General features: G+C 50.4%; 1 protein-coding gene across 2 annotated transcripts; it reads right to left on the reverse strand.

Moving 5' to 3' along the window:
* Window positions 1–2,768: 2,768 nt before the first annotated feature.
* FES (FES proto-oncogene, tyrosine kinase) lies at window positions 2,769–19,301 on the reverse strand. 2 transcript variants are annotated; one of them, XM_087428973.1, is made up of 19 exons: window positions 19,182–19,301; window positions 18,438–18,659; window positions 18,075–18,248; window positions 16,520–16,616; window positions 16,207–16,390; window positions 8,126–8,263; window positions 7,932–8,051; window positions 7,663–7,785; window positions 7,347–7,533; window positions 7,140–7,223; window positions 6,349–6,558; window positions 5,872–5,994; window positions 5,461–5,514; window positions 4,800–4,918; window positions 4,406–4,500; window positions 4,184–4,307; window positions 3,788–3,945; window positions 3,561–3,683; window positions 2,769–3,130 (listed from the first exon to the last, which is right to left on the reverse strand). In XM_087428973.1, exons 2-19 carry the CDS (start codon window positions 18,648–18,650, stop codon window positions 2,988–2,990), a joined length of 2,469 nt encoding a protein of 822 aa, XP_087285099.1. In that variant the 5' UTR covers window positions 18,651–18,659; window positions 19,182–19,301; the 3' UTR covers window positions 2,769–2,987. The 2 variants fall into 2 exon arrangements, with proteins under 2 accessions (XP_087285099.1, XP_087285100.1); XM_087428974.1 differs by lacking the exon at window positions 8,126–8,263.
* Window positions 19,302–19,430: the final 129 nt, after the last annotated feature.

Raw genomic sequence — 19,430 nt, forward strand, 5'->3', positions numbered from 1 at the left:
GACAGCAAAAGAAAGACCAGCATGGTGTCAACCTCTTGCATCCCTTGTCCCATAGGATGACACTGAACTGGAGGGACCAGATGACAAGAGGCATGGTGGTAGGTCACTCCGCGGTTAAGGAGCCAATTCCAAACTACAGCCAAGCAGTTGTATGGCCTATGGCTGCACTCTACAAGGGGAAGGGCCAGATGGAAAGCCCTTCACTCAATGAAACTAGGAAGATGGATGAGAAATGGCTTTGTGGCAGTCTCCCTCAAGATAAGGAGGCTTTTCTCTAGGCTGCTTATGTCCCCTGACTCCAGGAGTAATTGTAGTGCACACTGTCAAGACCCAAGTCACACTACTCAAGCCTCGTCTACATGGCCTATGTAGAGACTTGCAAGGTTGTAAGGACACCAGGGCAGAGCTATTCCCCTATGTCCTCACACCCTTACGATCAGTATCCCCAGACATAACCACTACTTTGACTTCTTTATAGCTTAGTTTTGCCTGTTCTTGAACTTTATACAAAGGAATCATAAGTATGCACTCTTTCATGTTTGGCTTCTTCACACGTGTTTGAGATTCATCAGTGTTGGTGCATGCATCAGTGGTTTGTTCTTTTTTATTGCTGAATAGACGTTTGGGTCATTTCGAGTTTATTCTGGTCCTAACTTCTCTCTCTTCTTCTGGATCTTCAATTACTCATGTATCGGAGTCCCACATTTCTTAGGCTCTGTTCTTTCCATTCTTTCTTTGTTCGCTCTATACTTCAGTTTAGAAACCTTCTATTAATCTATCTTCAAGTTCAGTAGTCCTGTCTTCTGATGTGTCTGGTCTCTAACTATGATTGTGACTTTATTCTTTAGTTCTATAAATTTTCATGAAACCCATCCAATGTGTTTGTAATTTCAGAGATGGTATTTTTCAGTTCTACATGCTCTTTTGATTCTTTTTAAACAGCTTCCAGCCCTGTTGAAATTCTCTTTATTTGCATCAATTTTGTCCATCTTTTTCTCCATTTAACATATTAAGCATAGTTATTTTAAAACCCTTATTTGCCAACTCCAATATCTGGATCATCTATGGGTCTGCTTCTATTGTTTATTTTTTCTCTTGTGTATTGGCCCCATTTTTTCCCCTTTTTCTGAATGTTTTATAATATTTGATTGTATATTGCATATTGGGTACAAAAGAAGAGTCAAAGATTATTCTTCTCCTCCCTCCCCAAGGGTTCCCAGAGGAGCTAGTCATCTAGATGTAATCAAGTACTGAACTGAGTTATAGTTCTGATAAAACTCAGTCCTCCTCTAGATTGTTCCTATCCCTTATGAGTGGATTTGGGGCTGAAAGCCTGGCCAGTCTCTGTCTCTCTCAGCCCTTCAAATTCTTCTCTTCAGAGATTTTGAAGTTAGCTCTTTAGCCTCCCAACCCACACAAGTTCAAAATCTTATCTGTCTGTTTCAGGCCCCCTCCCTCTAAACACTGCAAGACTGGGACTTGCTTCTCCGGCCCAGCCCCTTCCCAGTTGCCCACACTGCTCTGGAACTCAGCAAATGTTCCATGGGAAGAAGTGACTTTGCATTTCGGGATCCTCTAGTTTCCAATCCATAGCATAGTTCCTGCCAGCACCAGAAACTTCATTTCTCTCTTCCCAAGTAGACTCTCTCTCTTTGGGGAAGTTCTGATCATCACAGCTGTCCTGAATCAGCACGTCTCAGGGACGAAAACAGCCTCCCATCAGCAGTTCACCTTGGAGGGGTTCTTTCCTCCTTGGAATTTTAGTCCATCTGGTCCTTATTTCTTCCACCACTCTCCATTCTCTTTAAACATGGTTACGCTCATCTTATCTGTTTCCTCCTAGTTGCTGCAATGGGAGTGGTGGCCTGCAGAGACAGACCACAATCCTACCCAGAAGCAGAAGTTCTTCAGTTCTGCTTTTTACCGCTTTCAATGGAGACACGCTTTGACTTCTTAGGATTTTCATTTAGTCACATTCTAACCTGAGTTCCTCTCGTTTAAACAAGTTTTAGGGCTTTTGAAAAGAGATGTCAACTATTTCCTAAAGTCTCTTGAGGGATGGCCATTTTACCTCAAATTTCTTCCTGCTTTGTTCTTTAAATCTTTCCCAGTTTCTGTTTTTCAGTTTGTTCACGCTTCTTTGTCTTTTTGATCTTCACCGTTGCTGCCAGAAAAGTTTCAGATAATTTTGGGGGCACTCAGGGGAGGAGGTGAAGGCTCCCCGCTCTGCTACCCCATTTCTCAGTAAATTTGTATTGAGAGAGAAACTCCCTGGGAAGCATTTTCTTTCTCTTCAGCCATCCAGCCTGTTTTGACTGTAACTCTAACTTTCCCTGACTCTCTTCTCATCTCTCCTGAATCTCATGTGACTGCTGTACACATCCATAGTGTTGGCTACTCTAACATGTGACAGCTAATGACTTTCTGACCTCAATTTCAGCCTTTACTTCTGTCTGGGTTTACGGACATATACATCACACTTTCGTCTCCACAGCCCCCTCAAATGCAACACCTCCAAACTCCATCCTCCCCGTAGCTCTGCTCCTCTGCCTGTGATCTGATTTCAGGAATGACACCACCATCTGGTCAGAAGCCTGTATATCATCCTGATCTCCTTCCCACTTCCCTGTGTCTCACATCCAGCAGCTACAAACCATGCCAGTTCTGCCTGTGAACACTCCCCGTTCTCTCCCTTCCCCACGGCCGCAGTACAGGCCCTCTATTCCTCCTAACCCTGCCCTCCAGAGGAGCATACATGCTAAGAGCACTTGATGGGCACAAGTGGTTTTATTATTTCTGCCTGGAAGAGGGAGCCCTGGCAGGAGCAGGGATGCACAGCAGACATGGAGCCGCATCCCTGCCAGCAGCACAGATGCTGCTGGCTGGAGTCCAGGCCTGTGAACAGTGTCCAACGGTGAGAGCAGGAGCTGGTGAGGAGGTACAGCCCCGCTTGCAGAGGCCACTGGCTTGAGAAGCAGCTCCCAGCCTCACCGATGCCGCTTTCGGATGCTCTGCAGCTCCTGGTAGATGGTGCTGAAGCTGGGCCGCTGCCCGGGCTCATAGGCCCAGCACTGCTCCATGAGCCTGAACACAGCGTCGGGGCACAGCTCGGGGCAGGGCAGACGGCCCCCTGTGAGGACAGGAACAGCACACCAGGCATGAGGAGGGAGTCTGAGGGCCCCTGGCAGCCCCAGGGGGCATATCATAAGCAATGGGAGGTGCTTAAGACGCACTGTTCTTAACGAGCTGCTCTTCTTCACCAAGGTCATAGAGGTTCTAACCTTAATCCCACTACATGCTTAGTTGTGTGACCTCTGCAAACCTTAGTTTTTCTGTCTGTAAAAGGGACGTATTAATTCCTACCTCACAATTTGTGAACAGTAAATGAGATAATGTATGGCTTGGTACATAACAGGTGCTCAGTCAGTGGGAGCTACAGGATCGTTATTATTCTGCCCCAGTGGAAGGCTGGAAGGCTAGGCAACCTGGGAGAGCCCGGCAGGAGCCCTGCGGAGAGTGCTCGGCTCTGAGGCTGCTGTCACGCAGCAGGGCTGCCTTACCCTTTTCCACGAACTCCCGAGTCTGCTGATTGCTGAGGTTGGGGTAGGGGGAGGCCCCCAGGCTAAAGGCCTCCCAGAGCAAGATGCCAAAGCTCCACACGTCGCTCTCGGAGGAGTAGCGGCCTGCAAGGAGGTGAGGCTTCGGGAATGGGCTGTCCACGCCCATGGGCCAGAGTGAGGCAGCCAGCAAGACCCACGCCCAGCCTCAGGCCCTGCAGCCCACATACCATAGTTGAGAGCCTCGGGTGCGGTCCACTTAACAGGGACTTGTCTGAGGCCCCCTGAGGCTGCGTAGACCCCATCAGCTTCCTCCCGGGACATCCCAAAGTCACTGATCTTCAGGACGTTCTTCTCTGTCACCAGGCAGTTCCGAGCAGCCAGGTCCCTGGGCGAAGCAGGGCAGGGGCTCACTCAGCCAATGTCCATGCAGCAACCGTCACCTGCTTGGCCCGGGCCCTCTAGACAGAGCCATGAACAAAAGCTGCTCCCTACCCCTAGGCCCATCAGGAGAGGCAAACTCCACCTCTGGAGCCCTGAGTGCTGGTGACAGCACCACCTGCAGCGGGTGCGGGTGGCCAGGGACCTGTGTGTGCTGCATGGGCCTGCCCTGCCCACTCACTCACCGGTGGATGCAGCACTTGCTCTCCAGGTACTCCATGCCCGCAGCCGCATCCCCCACCATCTGCAGCAGAGTCTTCATCCGCAGGCGGGGTCCCTCTGTCCGGAGGAAGGTCAGGAAATCGCCCCCTGGGGGTGGGCGGAGGAAGCCTCGTTGAGCCACCTGCGGGGTGCTGAGCTGGCAGGTCTGAGTGCCCTAGCCCTGGAGATCAGCTCCCCCTGCTCACCCTGCACAAGCTCCATGACGATGTAGATGGGCTGTTTCTGGGTGCAGACGCCAATGAGACGCACGATGTTGGGGTGGCTGTACTGCTTCAGGATCCTGGAGGGCACTGCTGCTTAGGATCCTGCCTTGGGGGCTTGCCTCCCCAGCCCCAGGAGCCCCAGGGAACCCGAGGGAGGATGGGAGAGGGCAGCAGGAGAGAAGAGCTTGGCATCTGAGGCCAGCAGTCCCGGATGTGTGACCTGGGGTGGGTCACGGAGCCTGCACCCCTCGCACTATGTGGGGGGTACCGGCATGGGGGACCGTGAGGATTAACGACTCCACGCAAGTCTCGTACTTCATGTGGTGCCATGCACAGAGGGATCCTAGTGTACAGTGATGGCTATTTGATCACCCACCTCGCTTCCTGGAGAAACTTGGCCTTGAGGTCTGGTGGGAGCGTTTCTCGACAAGATTTCACTGCCACCAAGGTGTTGTCGGCTCGCAGGCGTCCACTGAACACTTCACCAAAGTTCCCCTGAAATGGTAGTGGGCTCCCACCAATCTTCCCTGGATCGTGGTTCTCTTCTCTGCTCAGGGGACAGCCCGCCTTGTCCCCACCCACCCTCACTCAGTGCCCCCCAATCCCAGCTCTCTAGGAGTCTCCCCCCAAATTGAGAGGGTACACATGGCATTGGCAGAGAACTTTCTCTCTGACTTGCCCCGTTCACTGAGAAGTGACATGGAAAATCCAAAAATCACTGTCACTTGGGTTGGAAAAGCGTTCTGATTTTTAAGAAAATGACTTCTCTCCTAAGTATTTTACAGCTCACAGGAACAGGGTGTCTCCCCTCCCTGAGGAGGCGGGGTGGGGGTGAGGGACAGTGTATGGCAGCGGCTGGGCGGGGAGTCCGGGAGATGAGTTGGGAATCAGACTGAGGCAGGGAGCAGGGAGGCAGAAGAGTTCAGCGAGGGTGGGGCCTGGGGGCGACTCAGCTGTGGGCTGGAAGGAAGCAGTGCTGGGGGAGGGAAAACACAGGCAGCCAGGAGGCTGGCAGAGTCACACCCCACTCAACTCACCCGCCCGATCTGCTCGCCCAACACCAGGTCCTCGTGGTTTAGTGCCCACTTGTCCTGGGGAAGGCGGGGGTCAGAAGTCAGTGAAGGGAAAGCATGCTGGGCCCTGTGAAGGACCGAACAGCCCCACCAATGCTATGCCTTTCATTTCTTGGCACCTTGGTTTGTTGGTCTGTAAAATGGGAGGTTGGACTACGTCAAGATCACACTCAGGTGACGTCGGGGACCAGGCAGGGACACTAAGTGGGTGAGCGCCAGTCCTCTGTGTGTGGCCCACGGAATGGGAATGGCCTTGACATTCCAAACCTAGAGGGAGGCTGCCCTGAGGAGTGAGGAGTCACCTCATACCTGTACGTAGACTGGGGGCCTGGAAAGCCCCATGGGCGGCATGGGCCGGGCTGGGCATGGGCTCACCTTGGGCACAGCCCTATTCAGGATGACACCGCTCTTCTTGGTGAGGGGCTGCTGGGAGCGCAGCATGTGGTCGATGAGCAAGGGGATGCTGGGAAAGCTGTCACCTTCCAGTCGGTACAGGTTCTGTGGGACAGGGGGACCTGGGGTCAACAGCCTCACCGCTGAGGGGGCCTGAGCCCTGGGAGAGGAGAGGAGGAATAGCAGGGAGAAAGGGCCTGCCTGCGACGAGAGGCAGAGGGACCTGCAGAAAAGGCACCACCTGAGGGTGCAGGACAAGTCTGCTAGCCCAGCCTTAGGGGAGGACTCATGCTGAAGGCTTCAGCCTCTATTTTGTTACAGGAACTGGGTGGTCTCTGTGGCCCCTTTCAGCTCTGCCAGGGAGGCATCTAAGACACAGCAGCTCCTTCCTACCCTCTCAAGGGTGGAGGGGAGGGGAGCGGAAGGGAGGGGAGGGGATGGAGTCCAGGCCCCACTCACGTCAGCAGACTGGATGATGAAGTGCCGGGGCTGGCCATCCCACAGCACTGACAGTACGTACTCCTGCTTGCCCTGGCTCTCCCGTACCAGGAAGTCCCCAGAGTGTGTCAGCAGCTCAGCCACCTCTGCCCGTGGGATGGCCCCATGGTACCACAGCTGCTCATGCAGGGGCTTCTGTACCTCTGGAACAAGCTGCAGTGGTGGGGGGAGCTGGGCAGGAGCAGGGGCGGAGCAAGAAGGGGTTACTCAGCCAGCTCGTCAGGGGAGGCCACTAGGCCAGCCAGGGGTCAGTTGGGGGGGGTCTTTGTCTCTCTCTCTCTCTCTCTCTCATATGCCCCTCAGTCCTCACAAACCACCTGAATGGCACATCAAGCCATCCGCAGGCCCCTGGAGTGGGCACTAGACTCTCCCAGGCTTACTCTAGGCAAAGCCAGGATGGGAAGCCCAGGCCGGCAGATCCCAAACCAAGCTTTCGTCCTTTCTACCAAGCCACAGCCCCTAACCACTCCCAGAGCAGGGGGAGCCGTGGGTCAACAAGGCTGCAGGTCCCTTCAGCACACATGGTTATAGAGAGAAAGGGGGTGCAGGGGCAGCAGGATCTGGGGACATCTGCAGCCTGGAATCCAGGCAAGAGAGGGACTCCCCAGTAAAAGCAGCCTGGGCAGGGCCTCCTCTCTAGGGCAACTCAGTGACTGACCCAAGGGGCTTGCGGGGGTCACCTCTGAGGCCCCTGGCCTGACCCACCCCTTAGAGAAGGGCAGAGGTGTGGGCCCAGGCTGGGCTCCACTCACCGAGAACTTGGGGCGGAAGATTCCTGAGATGTGGCTCTTAAGGATCTCCAGGGTGGGCGTCCTTCCTCCTTCTCGCTCCTGCTCCTGAGGCCAGGGACAGACGTCAGCGGGTGGCCAGGCTTAGGGAGGGGGAGGGCGAAAATGAGGAGCACAGCCCCGGGCAGGCAGGCGTGGCTGGCAGCGGCAGGCAGTGGGTAGGCGGCTCACCGAGGACGACGTGGAGTGGCGGTCATCCTGCAGGAGCAGCACGGGCGGGGGCTCGCCGGGGCCCAGCTGCTCCAGCTTGGCCTGCAGCAGCTCCTGCTGGGCCTGCAGCTTGGCCTGGCTGCACAGTGCTACCTGCAGCCCCTGCAGGGCCTCGTGCAATACCTGCTTCTTGCCCAGCAGCTGCACCCTGCAGGCAGGGGCAGGCGGGAGGTGAGGGAGAGAGAAGGGCTCAGCCTGTAGCTGGCAGCCAGCAGGGGGTCGGGCAGGCAGGAGGGAGGAAGGAGAGCCAGAAGGGTGCTTGGGTGGACCCGCTCACCGTTCCCGGGGGTGGGTGTTCTGTTCCTCGTTCCAGAGCTCACGTTGCAGCTGAGTGACCACCTCCTGCCGGCTGAGCACTGTCTCCGTGGCCACAGCCAGTTCATCTGTCACTGAGGTCAGCCTGTGCCCAAAGGAAGGGCAATATTAGAGCCATGCCCTTCAGATGCATCCCTGCAGAGCCAAGCAAGCCCGGCCACCTGGGCACAGCTCTGTATGGACAGTGTCTACCCCCCAGCATCCCCGACCCTGTGCCAAGCCACTACCCACGTGTGCTGCACACTCTCCACAGTCAGCTCATTTAGTTGCAGCTCCCCAGGCTCCAGCGGTTCACCCTCCTCAAGCAGTGACTCATCAAAGGTGACACAGGGTGGGACATCGGGTGTGGACCTGCGGGGGGACAGTGCCCTGTCAGTGAACAGGCCAGCAGCCTTGGTGGCCGGCAGGAGCAAGGAGGGGCTTACCCATACTGTCGCAGGAAGGCTTGGTACTCAGCCTCGGGCTGGATGCGGGCGGCAGCTGCAGCCATCTCCTGGTGAATGGCCACCACCTCGTCCTGCACCAGGCTGCTAATCTCCAGGTATTCCTGCAGGATCTCCTTCCTGTCCCCAGACAGGACCCTTGGTTACAGGGGCCTCAGGCTGGGCAAGGCTCAGGGAAGCCCAGGGCCCATGACACTGGGTTTGGAGTCAGCCCTGGGGTGGACCCCCACCTCGTCATTTGCCAGTCAAAAGACCATAGGCAAATTACTTAACGTCTCCCTGACCTTCGCTTCCTGATATGTATGATGGGGATGCTGGGAGTCTCAATAAGGACCCAGTGAGATCCTGTGTGCAGAGTGTGTGGTACATACGAAGTGCTTGCTAAACATGAGCTGCAATCATGCCTGCCCTGGGCAGCCAGCCCAACAGCTGGGGCTCTAGGGCTCCGATACACGCACACACCACTGAGGCGCTGCTGACCCCACATTTACATCTCCGATCCCAGCACATACCCAGAGCTCCAGTCTCATGTATCCATCCACCTGCTCAAAACATTCTGTTGGACATCTCTTAGACACCCAAACTCCATTACTTGAAAAATGAACTCCCGCTCTTGTCTCCTGAACCTGTTTCTCCCATAGCCTCCTCCACATAAGTTAATGACAACTCCATCTTCCAGGTGCTTGGGGCCAAATCCTTGGAGTCATCCTTGATTCCTCTATCTCACACCCCACTTCCAGTCCATAAGGAAATCCCACTGGCTCCACCTTCAAAATATATCCAGGACCTGACCACTTCTCCCCTCCACTGCCACTGGTCTAAGTGGTTTGGATTACTGCAATAGCCTCCTGTCCAGTGTCTCTGCCCCTGTCCTTGTGCCCTGAAGTCCATTCTCAACACAGCCAAAGTCCTCACAATGGCCTGCTGGACATCCAGCAGCCCCCCAAACTCTGCCCTCCCCCCACTCTGCATGGGCTACACTGGCTTCCTTGCTATTCCTTGATTTCAGGCACTTTCCCACCTCAGGGCCTGCATACCTGCTGTTCCCTCCTTCTGGAATGGCCTTTCTCCAAACCCCCCCAGCTCCCTCCTGCACCTCCGGGGCTCTCATCAGACCACTCTGTTTAAAACTGTAAACTCGAGTTTACATCAGCATCATGGCAGAGTGAGCTTTCCCCCTTAGACTCTCCTCTGCTAAGATACAACAAAAAGGACATTCATATAACAACAGAGGACGTTCACACAACACAAAAGAGGTCTGAGAAACCCACACAGCCTTACATCTGAAGGTGGAGGTGCTGGTACCCCCAGAGGAAGTGGAAGGAGGTAAGGAGAACTCCTCTCCTTCCCCAATGACAGCAACTCTGGGACGTGGACAGCGCAGCTCTCTGAGAGAGAGGGGGAAGGGATGGTCCTCCGTGGAAAAACTGTCTCTCTCCAAGTTCTCTCACAGCCTGTGGGAAATTCCCATATGGAGGGGACTGAACTGCTGTGGGGATATTTTCATCAAGCTAGCAGCCTAGGAGAGCAGGTAGCAAGGGAAGAATGAGAAGCCCCCAGGGATTGGGCAGGTGAAAGAAAGAGCCCCTCCCCACCACCCGGAGCACCAGCACAGCCAGTCAGCCAGAGCACCTGCTGATCACACAGCTCTTGACTCTCACCTAGTGGCGGCAGGTAGAAGCTGCAACCAGATATTTTCAGAATGAGGAACAATAAGCCCAGTCTCATGTATCCATTCACCTCATACTGCCCTCAAGCAGTATGCAAAAATATATTAAATCTCCAGACCAGAAGGAAAATGACAAGCACCCAGAAATCAATCCTGAAAGCACAGAAATTTATAACCTAAACGAGAGAATTCAAAATAGCTATCATAAAAAAGCTCAACAAACTACAAGAAAACACAGATAGACAATTCAATGAAATCAGGAACTTCTTCACAAAAGACATTTAAACTATAAAGAAAAACCAAATGTTGGAGATGAAAAACACAATGGAGGACATAAAAAAAATCTGGAATCTTTAAAGAACAGAGCTGACAATATGGAGGAAACAATTAGCAATATTGAGGATAGGAATGCAGAGATGTTCCGGATGGAGGAGGAGAGAGAACCACGACTAAAAAGAAATGAAGAAAGTCTCCGAGAAACATCTGACTCAATTAGGAAATGCAACATAAGGATCATAGGTATTCCAGAGGGAGAAGAGAGGGAAAAAGGAGCAGAGAGCTTGTTCAAAGAAATAATAGCTGAGAACTTCCCAAACCTGGGGAAGGAGCTGGAAATACAAGTGCATGAAATCAATAGACCTCCTAAATATATCAACATGAAAAGACCCTCACCAGGGCATACAGTAGTAAAGTTGGCAGAAGTCGATGATAAAGAAAAAATATGAGGGGCAGCAAGACAAAAAAAATTTTTTTTAAAATACAAAGGAATTCCTATCAGGATCTCAGCCAATTTCTCAGCAGAAACTTCACAGGCTAGGAGAGAACGGAATGATATATTCAAAATTCTGAAAGACAAAAACTTTCAGCCAAGAATACTCTATCCAGTGAAAACATCCTTCAGATATGATGGAGAAATAATAACTATCCCAGATAAACAAAAGCTAAGGGAGTTCATTGCCACATGACCCCCACTGCAAGAAATACTCAAGAAGGCTCTCTTGCCTGAAAAAAAAAAAAAAAAGAGAAAGGGGATACAAAGCTTTGTGCAAGGAGAAAAACAGGTAGGCAAAATCAGGAAAATTGCAGCTCTCTATCAGAATAGGTTAGCAAACAGTTAATTATAACACCAAAGATTAAGGGAAGGAAAACACCAAAAATAAATATAACCGCATCACTTTAAACACAAACTCACAACACAAGATGGAATAAGTTGTGACAATAATTACTTAGAAGGGGAATAGGAAAGAGATGGCACCAACTTAGTCTAAGGAAATAAGGGGCCATCAGAAAATGGACTATCTCATCTACAAGATTTTTTATACAAACCTCATGGTAACCACTAAACAAATAATCAGAACAGAGACACATACGATCAATAAAGAGAAAACTAAGAAAACCACCACACAGAACTACCAAACTGAATGGGTAGTCTGAAACACATGGGAGGAGAAACAAAGCAAATGCAAAAGAACTGGAAAATGAGCGATAAAATAGCAACATTAAGCCCTCATATATCAATAACCACTCTAAATGTAAATGGATTGAATTCTCCAATCAAAAGATACAGAGTGGCACGATGGATTAAAAAACAAGATCCAACAATATGCTGCCTCCAGGAAACACATCTCAGCTCTAAAGACAAACACAGGCTCAGAGTGCAAGGATGGAAGACAATACTCCAAGATATCGGCAAACAAAAGAAAGCAGGTGTTGCCATACTTATATCAGACAAAGTAGAATTCGAGATAAAATAGGTAATGAGAGACAAAGAGTGGCAATATATAATGATAAAAGGGACACTCCACCAAGAAGACATATCACTTATAAACATATATGCTCCCAACACAGGAGCACCAAGGTACATAGAGCAACTATGAACAAACCTAAAAGGAGATATTAACAACAACACAATAATTATAGGAGATTTTAACCCCCCACTTACATCAATGGATAGACCACCCAGACAGAAATTCATTAAAGAAACAGTGGACTTAAATGAAAAACTAGATGAGATGGACTTAATAGATATATAGAGAACACTCCATCCAAACACAGCAGATTACACATTCTTCTCAAGTGCACATGGAACGTTCTCAGTGACAGACTATGTGTTGGGAAACAAGGCAAGCCTCTATAAATTTAAGAAGACTGAAATCATAACAAGTATCTTTTCCAATCATAATGCTATGAAACTAGAAATCAACTCCAAGAAAAAAACTGGGAAAGTGACAAAAATGTGGAGACTAAACAACATGTTACTGAACAACAAATGGATCATTGAAGAAATTAAAGGAGAAATAAAAAAATATCTGGAGACAAATGAAAATGAAAATACACCATACCAACTCATATGGGATGCAGCAAAAGCAGTCCTGAGAGGGAAACTCATAGCAATACAGGCCCATATTAACAAACAAGAAAAATCCCAAATAAGCAACCCTAAACTACACCTAACAGAATTAGAAAAAGAAGAACAAACAAAGCCCAAAGTCAGCAGAAGGAGGGAAATAGTAAAAATTAGAGCAGAAATAAACGAAATTGAAACCAAAAAAACAGTCGACAGGATCAATGAAATAAAGAGATGGTTCTTTGAGAAAACAAACAAAATTGACAAACCCTTAGCCAGACTCACTAATAAAAAAAGAGAGAAGGCTCAAATAAATAAAATTAGAAATGAAAGAGGAGAAATTACAACAGATACCACAGAAATACAAAGGATTATAAGAGAATACTATGAAAAACTATATGCCAACAAATTGGACAATGTAGAAGAAACATCAATTCTTAGACTCATACAACCTCCCAAAACTGAATCAAGAAGAAACAGACAATCTGAATAGGCCAATCACAAGTAAAGAGATTGAAACAGTAATCAAAAATCTCCCCAAAAATAAAAGTCCAGGGCCAGATGGCTTCTCTGGAGAATTTTACCAAACATTCAAAGAAGATTTAATACCTATCCTTCTCAAACTATTCCAAAAAATAGAGGAAGATGGAAGACATCCTAACACATTCTGTGAGGCCAACATCACCCTGATACCAAAGCCAGACAAGGACAATAAAAAGAAGGAAAATTACAGGCCAGTATCGCTGATGAACATAGATGCAAAAATCCTCAACAAAATATTGGCAAACCAAATACCACAATACATTAAAAAGATCATACACCATGATCAAGTGGGATTTATACCAGGGACACAGGGATTGTTCGACATCTGCAAATCAATCAATGTGATACACCACATTGAATAAAAACCAATGTGATACACCACGAGGAATAAAAACCACATGATCATCTCAATAGATGCAGAGAAAGCATTTGACAAGATCCAACACCCATTTATGATAAAAACTCTCAGCAAAATGGGTATAGAAGGAAAGTACCTCAACATAACAAAGGCCATATATGACAAACCCACAGCCAACATCATACTCAACAGGGAAAAACTGAAAGGCATTCCTCTGAGAACAGGAATAAGACAAGGGTGCCTATTCTCACCACTCTTATTCAAAATAGTACTGGAGGTTTTGGCCAGAGCAATTAGGCAAGAAAAAGAAATAAAATGATTCCAAATAGGCAACAAAGAAGTGAAACTCTCGCTGTTTGCAGACGACATGATTTTATATATAGAAAACCCTAAAGAATCCATTGGAAAACTATTAGAAATAATCAACAACTACAGCAAAGTTGCAGGGTACAAAATCAACTTACAGAAATCAGTTGCATTTCTATACTCTAATAATGAACTAACAGAAAGAGAACTCAAGAAGAAAATCCCATTTACAATCACAACAAAAAGAATAAAATATCTAGGAATAAATTTAACCAAGGAGGTGAAAGACCTATACAATGAAAGCTATAAGACATTATTGAAAGAAATGGATGATGACATAAAGAAATGGAAAGATATCCCATGCACATGGATTGGAAGAATAAACATAGTTAAAATGTCCATACTACCTAAAGCAATCTACAGATTCAACGCAATCCCAATCAGAATCCCAAAGATATTTTTCATGGAAATAGAACAAAGAATACTAAAATCCATACGGGGCAACAAAAGACCCCGAATAGCTAAAGCAATCCTAAGAAAAAAGAACAAAGCTGGAGACATCACAATCCCTGACTTCAAAATATACTACAGGGGCCGGCCCCATGGCTTGGCTGTTAGGTGCGCGCACTCCGCTGCTGGCGGCCCAGGTTCGGATCCTGGGCGCGCACCAACGCACTGCTTCTCCAGCCATGCTGAGGCCGTGTCCCACACGCAGCAGCTAGAGGGATGTGCAACTATGACATACAGCTATCTACTGGGGCTTTGGGGGAAAAAAAAGGAGGAAGATTGGCAATAGATGTTGGCTCAGAGCCGGTCTTCCTCAGCAAAAAGAGGAGGATTAGCATGGATGTTAGCTCAGGGCTGATCTTCCTCAAAAAAAAAAAAAAAATATATATATATATATATATACATGTACTACAAAGCTATAATAATTAAAACAGCATGGTACTGGTACAAAAAAAGACACATAGATCAAGGTAACAGAATTCAAAGCACAGAAATAAAACCACACATCTACAGACAGCTAATCTTTGACAAAGGAGCTAAGAACATACAGTGGAGAAAGGAAAGTCTCTTCAATAAATGGTGCTGGGAAAACTGGACTGCCACATGGAAAAGAATGAAAGTAGACTATTTTCTTTTGCCACACAGAAAAATTAACTCAAAATGGATCAAAGACTTGAAGGTAAGACCTGAAACTACAAAACTCCTGGAAGAAAACATAGGCAGTACACTCATTGACATGGGTCACAGAGGGATTTTTTTGAACTCCATGTCTACTCGGACAAGGGAAACAAAAGAAAAAATAAACAAGTGGGACTTCATCAGACTAAAGAGCTTCTGCAAGGCAAATGAAACCAGGATCAGAATGAAAAGACAACCTACCAGCTGGGAGAAAATACTTGCAAATCATATATCCGACAAGAAGTTAATCTCCGTAATATATAAAGAACTCACACAACTCAACAACAAAAAAACAAACAACCTGATCAAAAAATGGGCAGAGGACATGAATAGGCATTTTTCCAAGGAAGATATACAGATGGCCAATAGGCACATGAAAAGATGTTCAACATCACTAACCATCAGGAAAATGCAAATCAAAACAACACTAAGATATCACCTCACACCCATTAGAATGGCTATAATCACCAAGACAAAAAAATAACAAATGTTGGAGAGGTTGTGGAGAAATGAGAACCCTAATTCACTGCTGGTGGGAATGCAAACTGGTGCAGCCTCTATGGAAAACAGTATGGAGATGCCTCAAAAAATTAAAAATAGAAACATCTTATGATCCAGCTATCCCACTACTGGGTATTTATCCAAAGAACCTGAAATCAACAATCCAAAGAGGCTTATGTACCCCTGTGTTCACTGCAGCTTTATTCACATAGCCAAGAAGTGGAAGCAACTCAAGTGTCCCTTGACTGATGATTGGATAAAGAAGAGATGGTATACATATACAATGGAATACTACTCAGCCATAAAAAATGACAAAATCTTCCCATTTGCAACAACATGGATGGACCTGGAGAGTATTATGTTAAGCGAAATAAGCCAGACAGAGAAAGACAAACACCACATGATTTTACTCATATGTGGAAGATAAACTAAGGCAAGGACAGAGAGAGCAGTTTGGTGGTTACCAGGGGGATGGGGGTTGGGGGGGAGTGGGCACAAGGGGTGAAGGGATCCATTTATATGGTGACTGACAAACAATAATGTACAACTAAAATTTCACAATGTTATAAACTATTATGACATCAATTAAAAAAAATCTTAGGAGTAATAAAAAAAAAAAATTGTTCAGGGGAAATATAGTATCCAACTGGCAAAACTGTAATTTTCATCCCTGCTTTTAATCAGACACGAAAATCAATTTCATATAAAAAAGGATTAAATGTGAACAAAATATACATCTCTTAAAAAAAAGAAAAAAACTGTAACCTCCTCACCGGCCCTCCCTCCTCCCAAGCCCCTTTTCTTGTTTCATTTTTCTCCCTAGCACTTACCGCCTCTAACATGCTATTTTACTTATTGACTTTCTTTTCTCTCTCCACTAACATGAACAATCCTAGAAGACAGATGTTTTTATCTACATTGTTCTCAGAGCCTAGTACAGTACTCAATAAATATAATAAAACTCGGCAATGATGGGCCCTGGAATAATGTATTTCAGATGTAAGTTGACTGGCTCCCGTCCTTGGCCCAGGGCCCGTTCTCACGTGATTACGTGACCGTCAATTTTACAGAACTGGATTTTCCGGACCCTGCCTCCAGGTGTGGCGGCCGAGCTTGAGGGCTGTGATGGGGCGTGGGAGGGGCTGTGGGCTTACAGGATGCTCGCCATCTCCTGGTGCAGGTCCTGCAGCGACTGGAGCAGGCTGGGCAGCATGAGCTGGTGGTGGTGCTGGTGGTGCAGCTGTGCAGCCCGCACGCCCAGCACGTAGCGGTTGTGGTGAGCAAAGAGCTTCCACAGGCTGCGTACATACTTGTCCCTGGCCCTGTCGCGATCCTTGTCTGCCACGGGAGGGGAGGGAGGTGTGGGTGACGGCACAGAGGCCTGGGCAGCCCCCACTCCCTGGGCACCTGTGGACAGGTCAGGGCTCCTTTGGGATTCCCTCCCTGCCAGTGAGGGAAGCCACAAACCTTTGCTGGCCTCCTGGTACTTGCGCCTGGCCTGGGCGCTGTCCCGTGCCAGGGCTCGGTACTGGCTCTTCAGCTTCTCAATGTCCTGGCTGTGGGTCTGGGGAGAGAGGAGAGGCCAGTGTGGGGTAGCAGGTCCCCCGGACATGGGAGATACTCTCCCAAGGTGAAGCCCTGGACAGGTCCTGCAGTCCAGGCAGGCTGCACATCCAAGTCCATCCTCCAGGAAGGGCCTGGAGACCTCTGGGGCCTAATCTCTGCTGCTGAGGTTAGGGTCAGAGGGGCTGGGTTAAGGCTAGGCCCCTGGGAAGACAGAGAGGTGGACTAGGCAGGCTACAACTGTCCCTCCTTGGCCCAGAGTGCCATTTGGTGGCAGGTGGGGCCCAGCTGCAGGCATGTGCGGCCTGTGCAGTGGTTGCACAGAGCTCCACACGTAGAAGGGCCCCGTGCTTGGTTTAATGCTCTGTTGATGCCACCTTGAAATTCTTTATAATTTTTTGACAGGGGGCCCTACAATTTCATTTCGCACTGAGTCCTGCAAATTTTGTTCCTGGTGGCAGGAACAACAGACGGTCAAGACCAGAGTTCTCATCCCAGTTCCCCTGTTGATGCACTGGGATACTCTGGGCAAGTTCCATCCCTCTCCTCTGAACCTCAGTTTCTCCATCTGTAACTGAGCTGAAAGTATAGACTAGATGAGCCTTTTTCTTAAAGGGCCAGATGGTAATCTGGCCTATAATCCTAGGTTTATAGGCCATAGAGTCTCTGTTGAAATTACTCAGCTCTGCCATTGTAGCTTTATAGTAGCCATGAGTAAAATGGAAACAAATGGGCGTGAATGTGTTCTATAAAGTACCTATAAAAACAGGCAGACCCCTGAATTAGATGAGCTTCTAGTGAGAGAGGAGTGGGTGGAGACTGGCCACCAGGGGCCGCTGTGAGTCTGTGGCAACGCTAGGTTTGCGCTGATGGGAGGGTTGTGGTGCAGGGGGCTGACCAGTACGTTGAATTAGGAGGCTGAAGCACCCAGATAAATAGCGCCAGTCACACAACCTCTAGACTGAGGAGCTGGGCAGGATTCAAACGCAGGCAGGCCGACTTCACAGCCCCAGGCCTTAACCTCTGTGTCAGGGGGCCACACTGCTGCCTTGTGGTGTCTCTGGGGCCCTGGGGGGAGCCCGCCTAGGCCAAGGGCAGAAGACTAGCCCTCATTCCTCTCTCTGTCTCTCAGACCCCAGAGCCACCTGGTGCAGCGCGGGAGATGGGTCACAGATCTCGCGTTCCTCCTAGGGAATGGCTGGATCACTTGTCCTTGTACTCCAGCACTCTGCCCAGGCACATAGTACGATAGAAAATGCAGAGAGGTCCTGCTGCAGGCCAGCCCAAGGGCGAGGGGAAGGAGGAAGCTGTGGCAAGGCTGGAGCAGGCCCTGGGAGCGGGCCTGCGGTCAGGACTTCCACTTCCCCAGTGAATCCAGCAGCTCTTGTGCAAAACCAGCCCTTTTAGTTTCAAAATTAAGCAGAAATGACCAGGTGAAGCCCCAGTGCTACCCACCCACCTTGGTGAGCTCCTGCTGCAGCTGCTGCCACTGCTCGCTGTAGGTCTTCCGCAGCTGCTGCCGCTCCCGGATCAGCAGGCTCAGCTTGCTCAGGGGCCCTGAGTTCAGATCTTCTGCGTGCTGCCTCAGCAACCTGCTCAGGCCCTCCGTCTGGCTGGTGATCTCTGCCCAGGACTACAGCACAGGATGGGCGAGACAGGGAATGGGGGACAATGGCTCCCAAGCCTGGGCCTGCCAAATCTCCACCCTACCCAGTGGGCTCCAGGGAAGGAAGTGGGCAGGCAGATAACCTGGCAACCAGAGGAATACCTCAGGCGAGGGCGGGAAGGTGGTGAGGAGGCCTAGGGCCCCATAGAAGCCCACCTGGCTGATGGGGCTCTCGGGGCTGATGCCCCGGCTCTGGCCCCCACTGTCCTGCAGGGACATGTGGTGCAGCAGCCCCGCGTATTCCCTGTCACTCTTGACTCGCTGGGCCATCCACTTCCTCATGCCCTCCAGCAGCCGAAGCTCTGACTCCTGCATCTGCTGCACTGCCCCGTGGCCCTGCGGGCTGCACAGCTCCGAAGAGAAGCCCATAGTGCCGTCCTGGGGACAGAGAGGAAGAGGCCACCACTGGGGACAAGGCAGCAGCTGGAGTTGGAGGGGCGGGTCAGGGAGGCTAGGGGCTGCTGGGCCAGGAGGAGCTGCTGACAGGCAGGAGGTGGGGTCCTGTCCTGCTAAATGCAGCTATAGGTACAAAAGAGCCGCCTGGCCTGGGACTGGGTCTCCTTGCTTCCTGCGTCCAAGGCCAAGGCCTGGTGCCAGGGGTCCCCTTACCAGTCCTGGAACAGGAGCCGCCCAGAGCCTCCCTTCCACGGCCCTTCCACCCAGCACCAGTTGCCAGGACGTGTGTGCCCAGTGCCCTCGGCAGGCCAAGCCTGCCCCTGCCGGCCCCCACGCAGCCCCAGCCGAGCCCTGCCACCACGGCCGCCCCTGCCCTTCCGCGGGCCCTGCCCCGCCCAGTCCGGTGTCCGGCTCTCAGGACGCCTGCCCGGTCCCCGCCGGCCGCCCCTGCCTCCCGCGCCCGCCCGCCCGCCCGCCGGCTCATGGGCCCCGGACAGGAGTTACCCGCGCGGGCAGCTGCTCCTGGGCCGCCGAGGACCGACTTAGGGCCGCGCCGACCCCCGGCCAGTTCCTGATTCGCCGCTTCCTCCTCCTGCGGTTGCAGTCGGCCCAGGCCCCGGGGCGGGCCCGCCAAGGGGAAGGGGCGGGCGGGAGCGCCGGGCGGCCCCGACGCCTGCCGGCCCCCCTGCCCAGCGCCGGCCGCCGCCTCCGGCCGCCCGCCCGGCGCGGAAACGGAAGGGAGGAGGGGGCCGG

This window comes from Ceratotherium simum, chromosome 3 (assembly GCF_057802395.1).
Source record: "Ceratotherium simum simum isolate JZ-2026a chromosome 3, ASM5780239v1, whole genome shotgun sequence".
NCBI lineage: Eukaryota > Metazoa > Chordata > Mammalia > Perissodactyla > Rhinocerotidae > Ceratotherium > Ceratotherium simum.

Coding starts and splice junctions, on each gene's coding strand:
- FES (XM_087428973.1), bottom strand. CDS start 18,650: ATGGGCTTCTCTTCGGAGCTGTGCAGCCCGCAGGGCCACGGGGCAGTG. Junction 8,264..16,206: donor CAGGAGATGGCGAGCATCCT/GTAAGCCCACAG, acceptor GTCTGGGGACAG/GAAGGAGATCCTGCAGGAAT. Junction 6,559..7,139: donor TCTTCCGCCCCAAGTTCTCG/GTGAGTGGAGCC, acceptor GCTCCTGCCCAG/CTCCCCCCACCACTGCAGCT.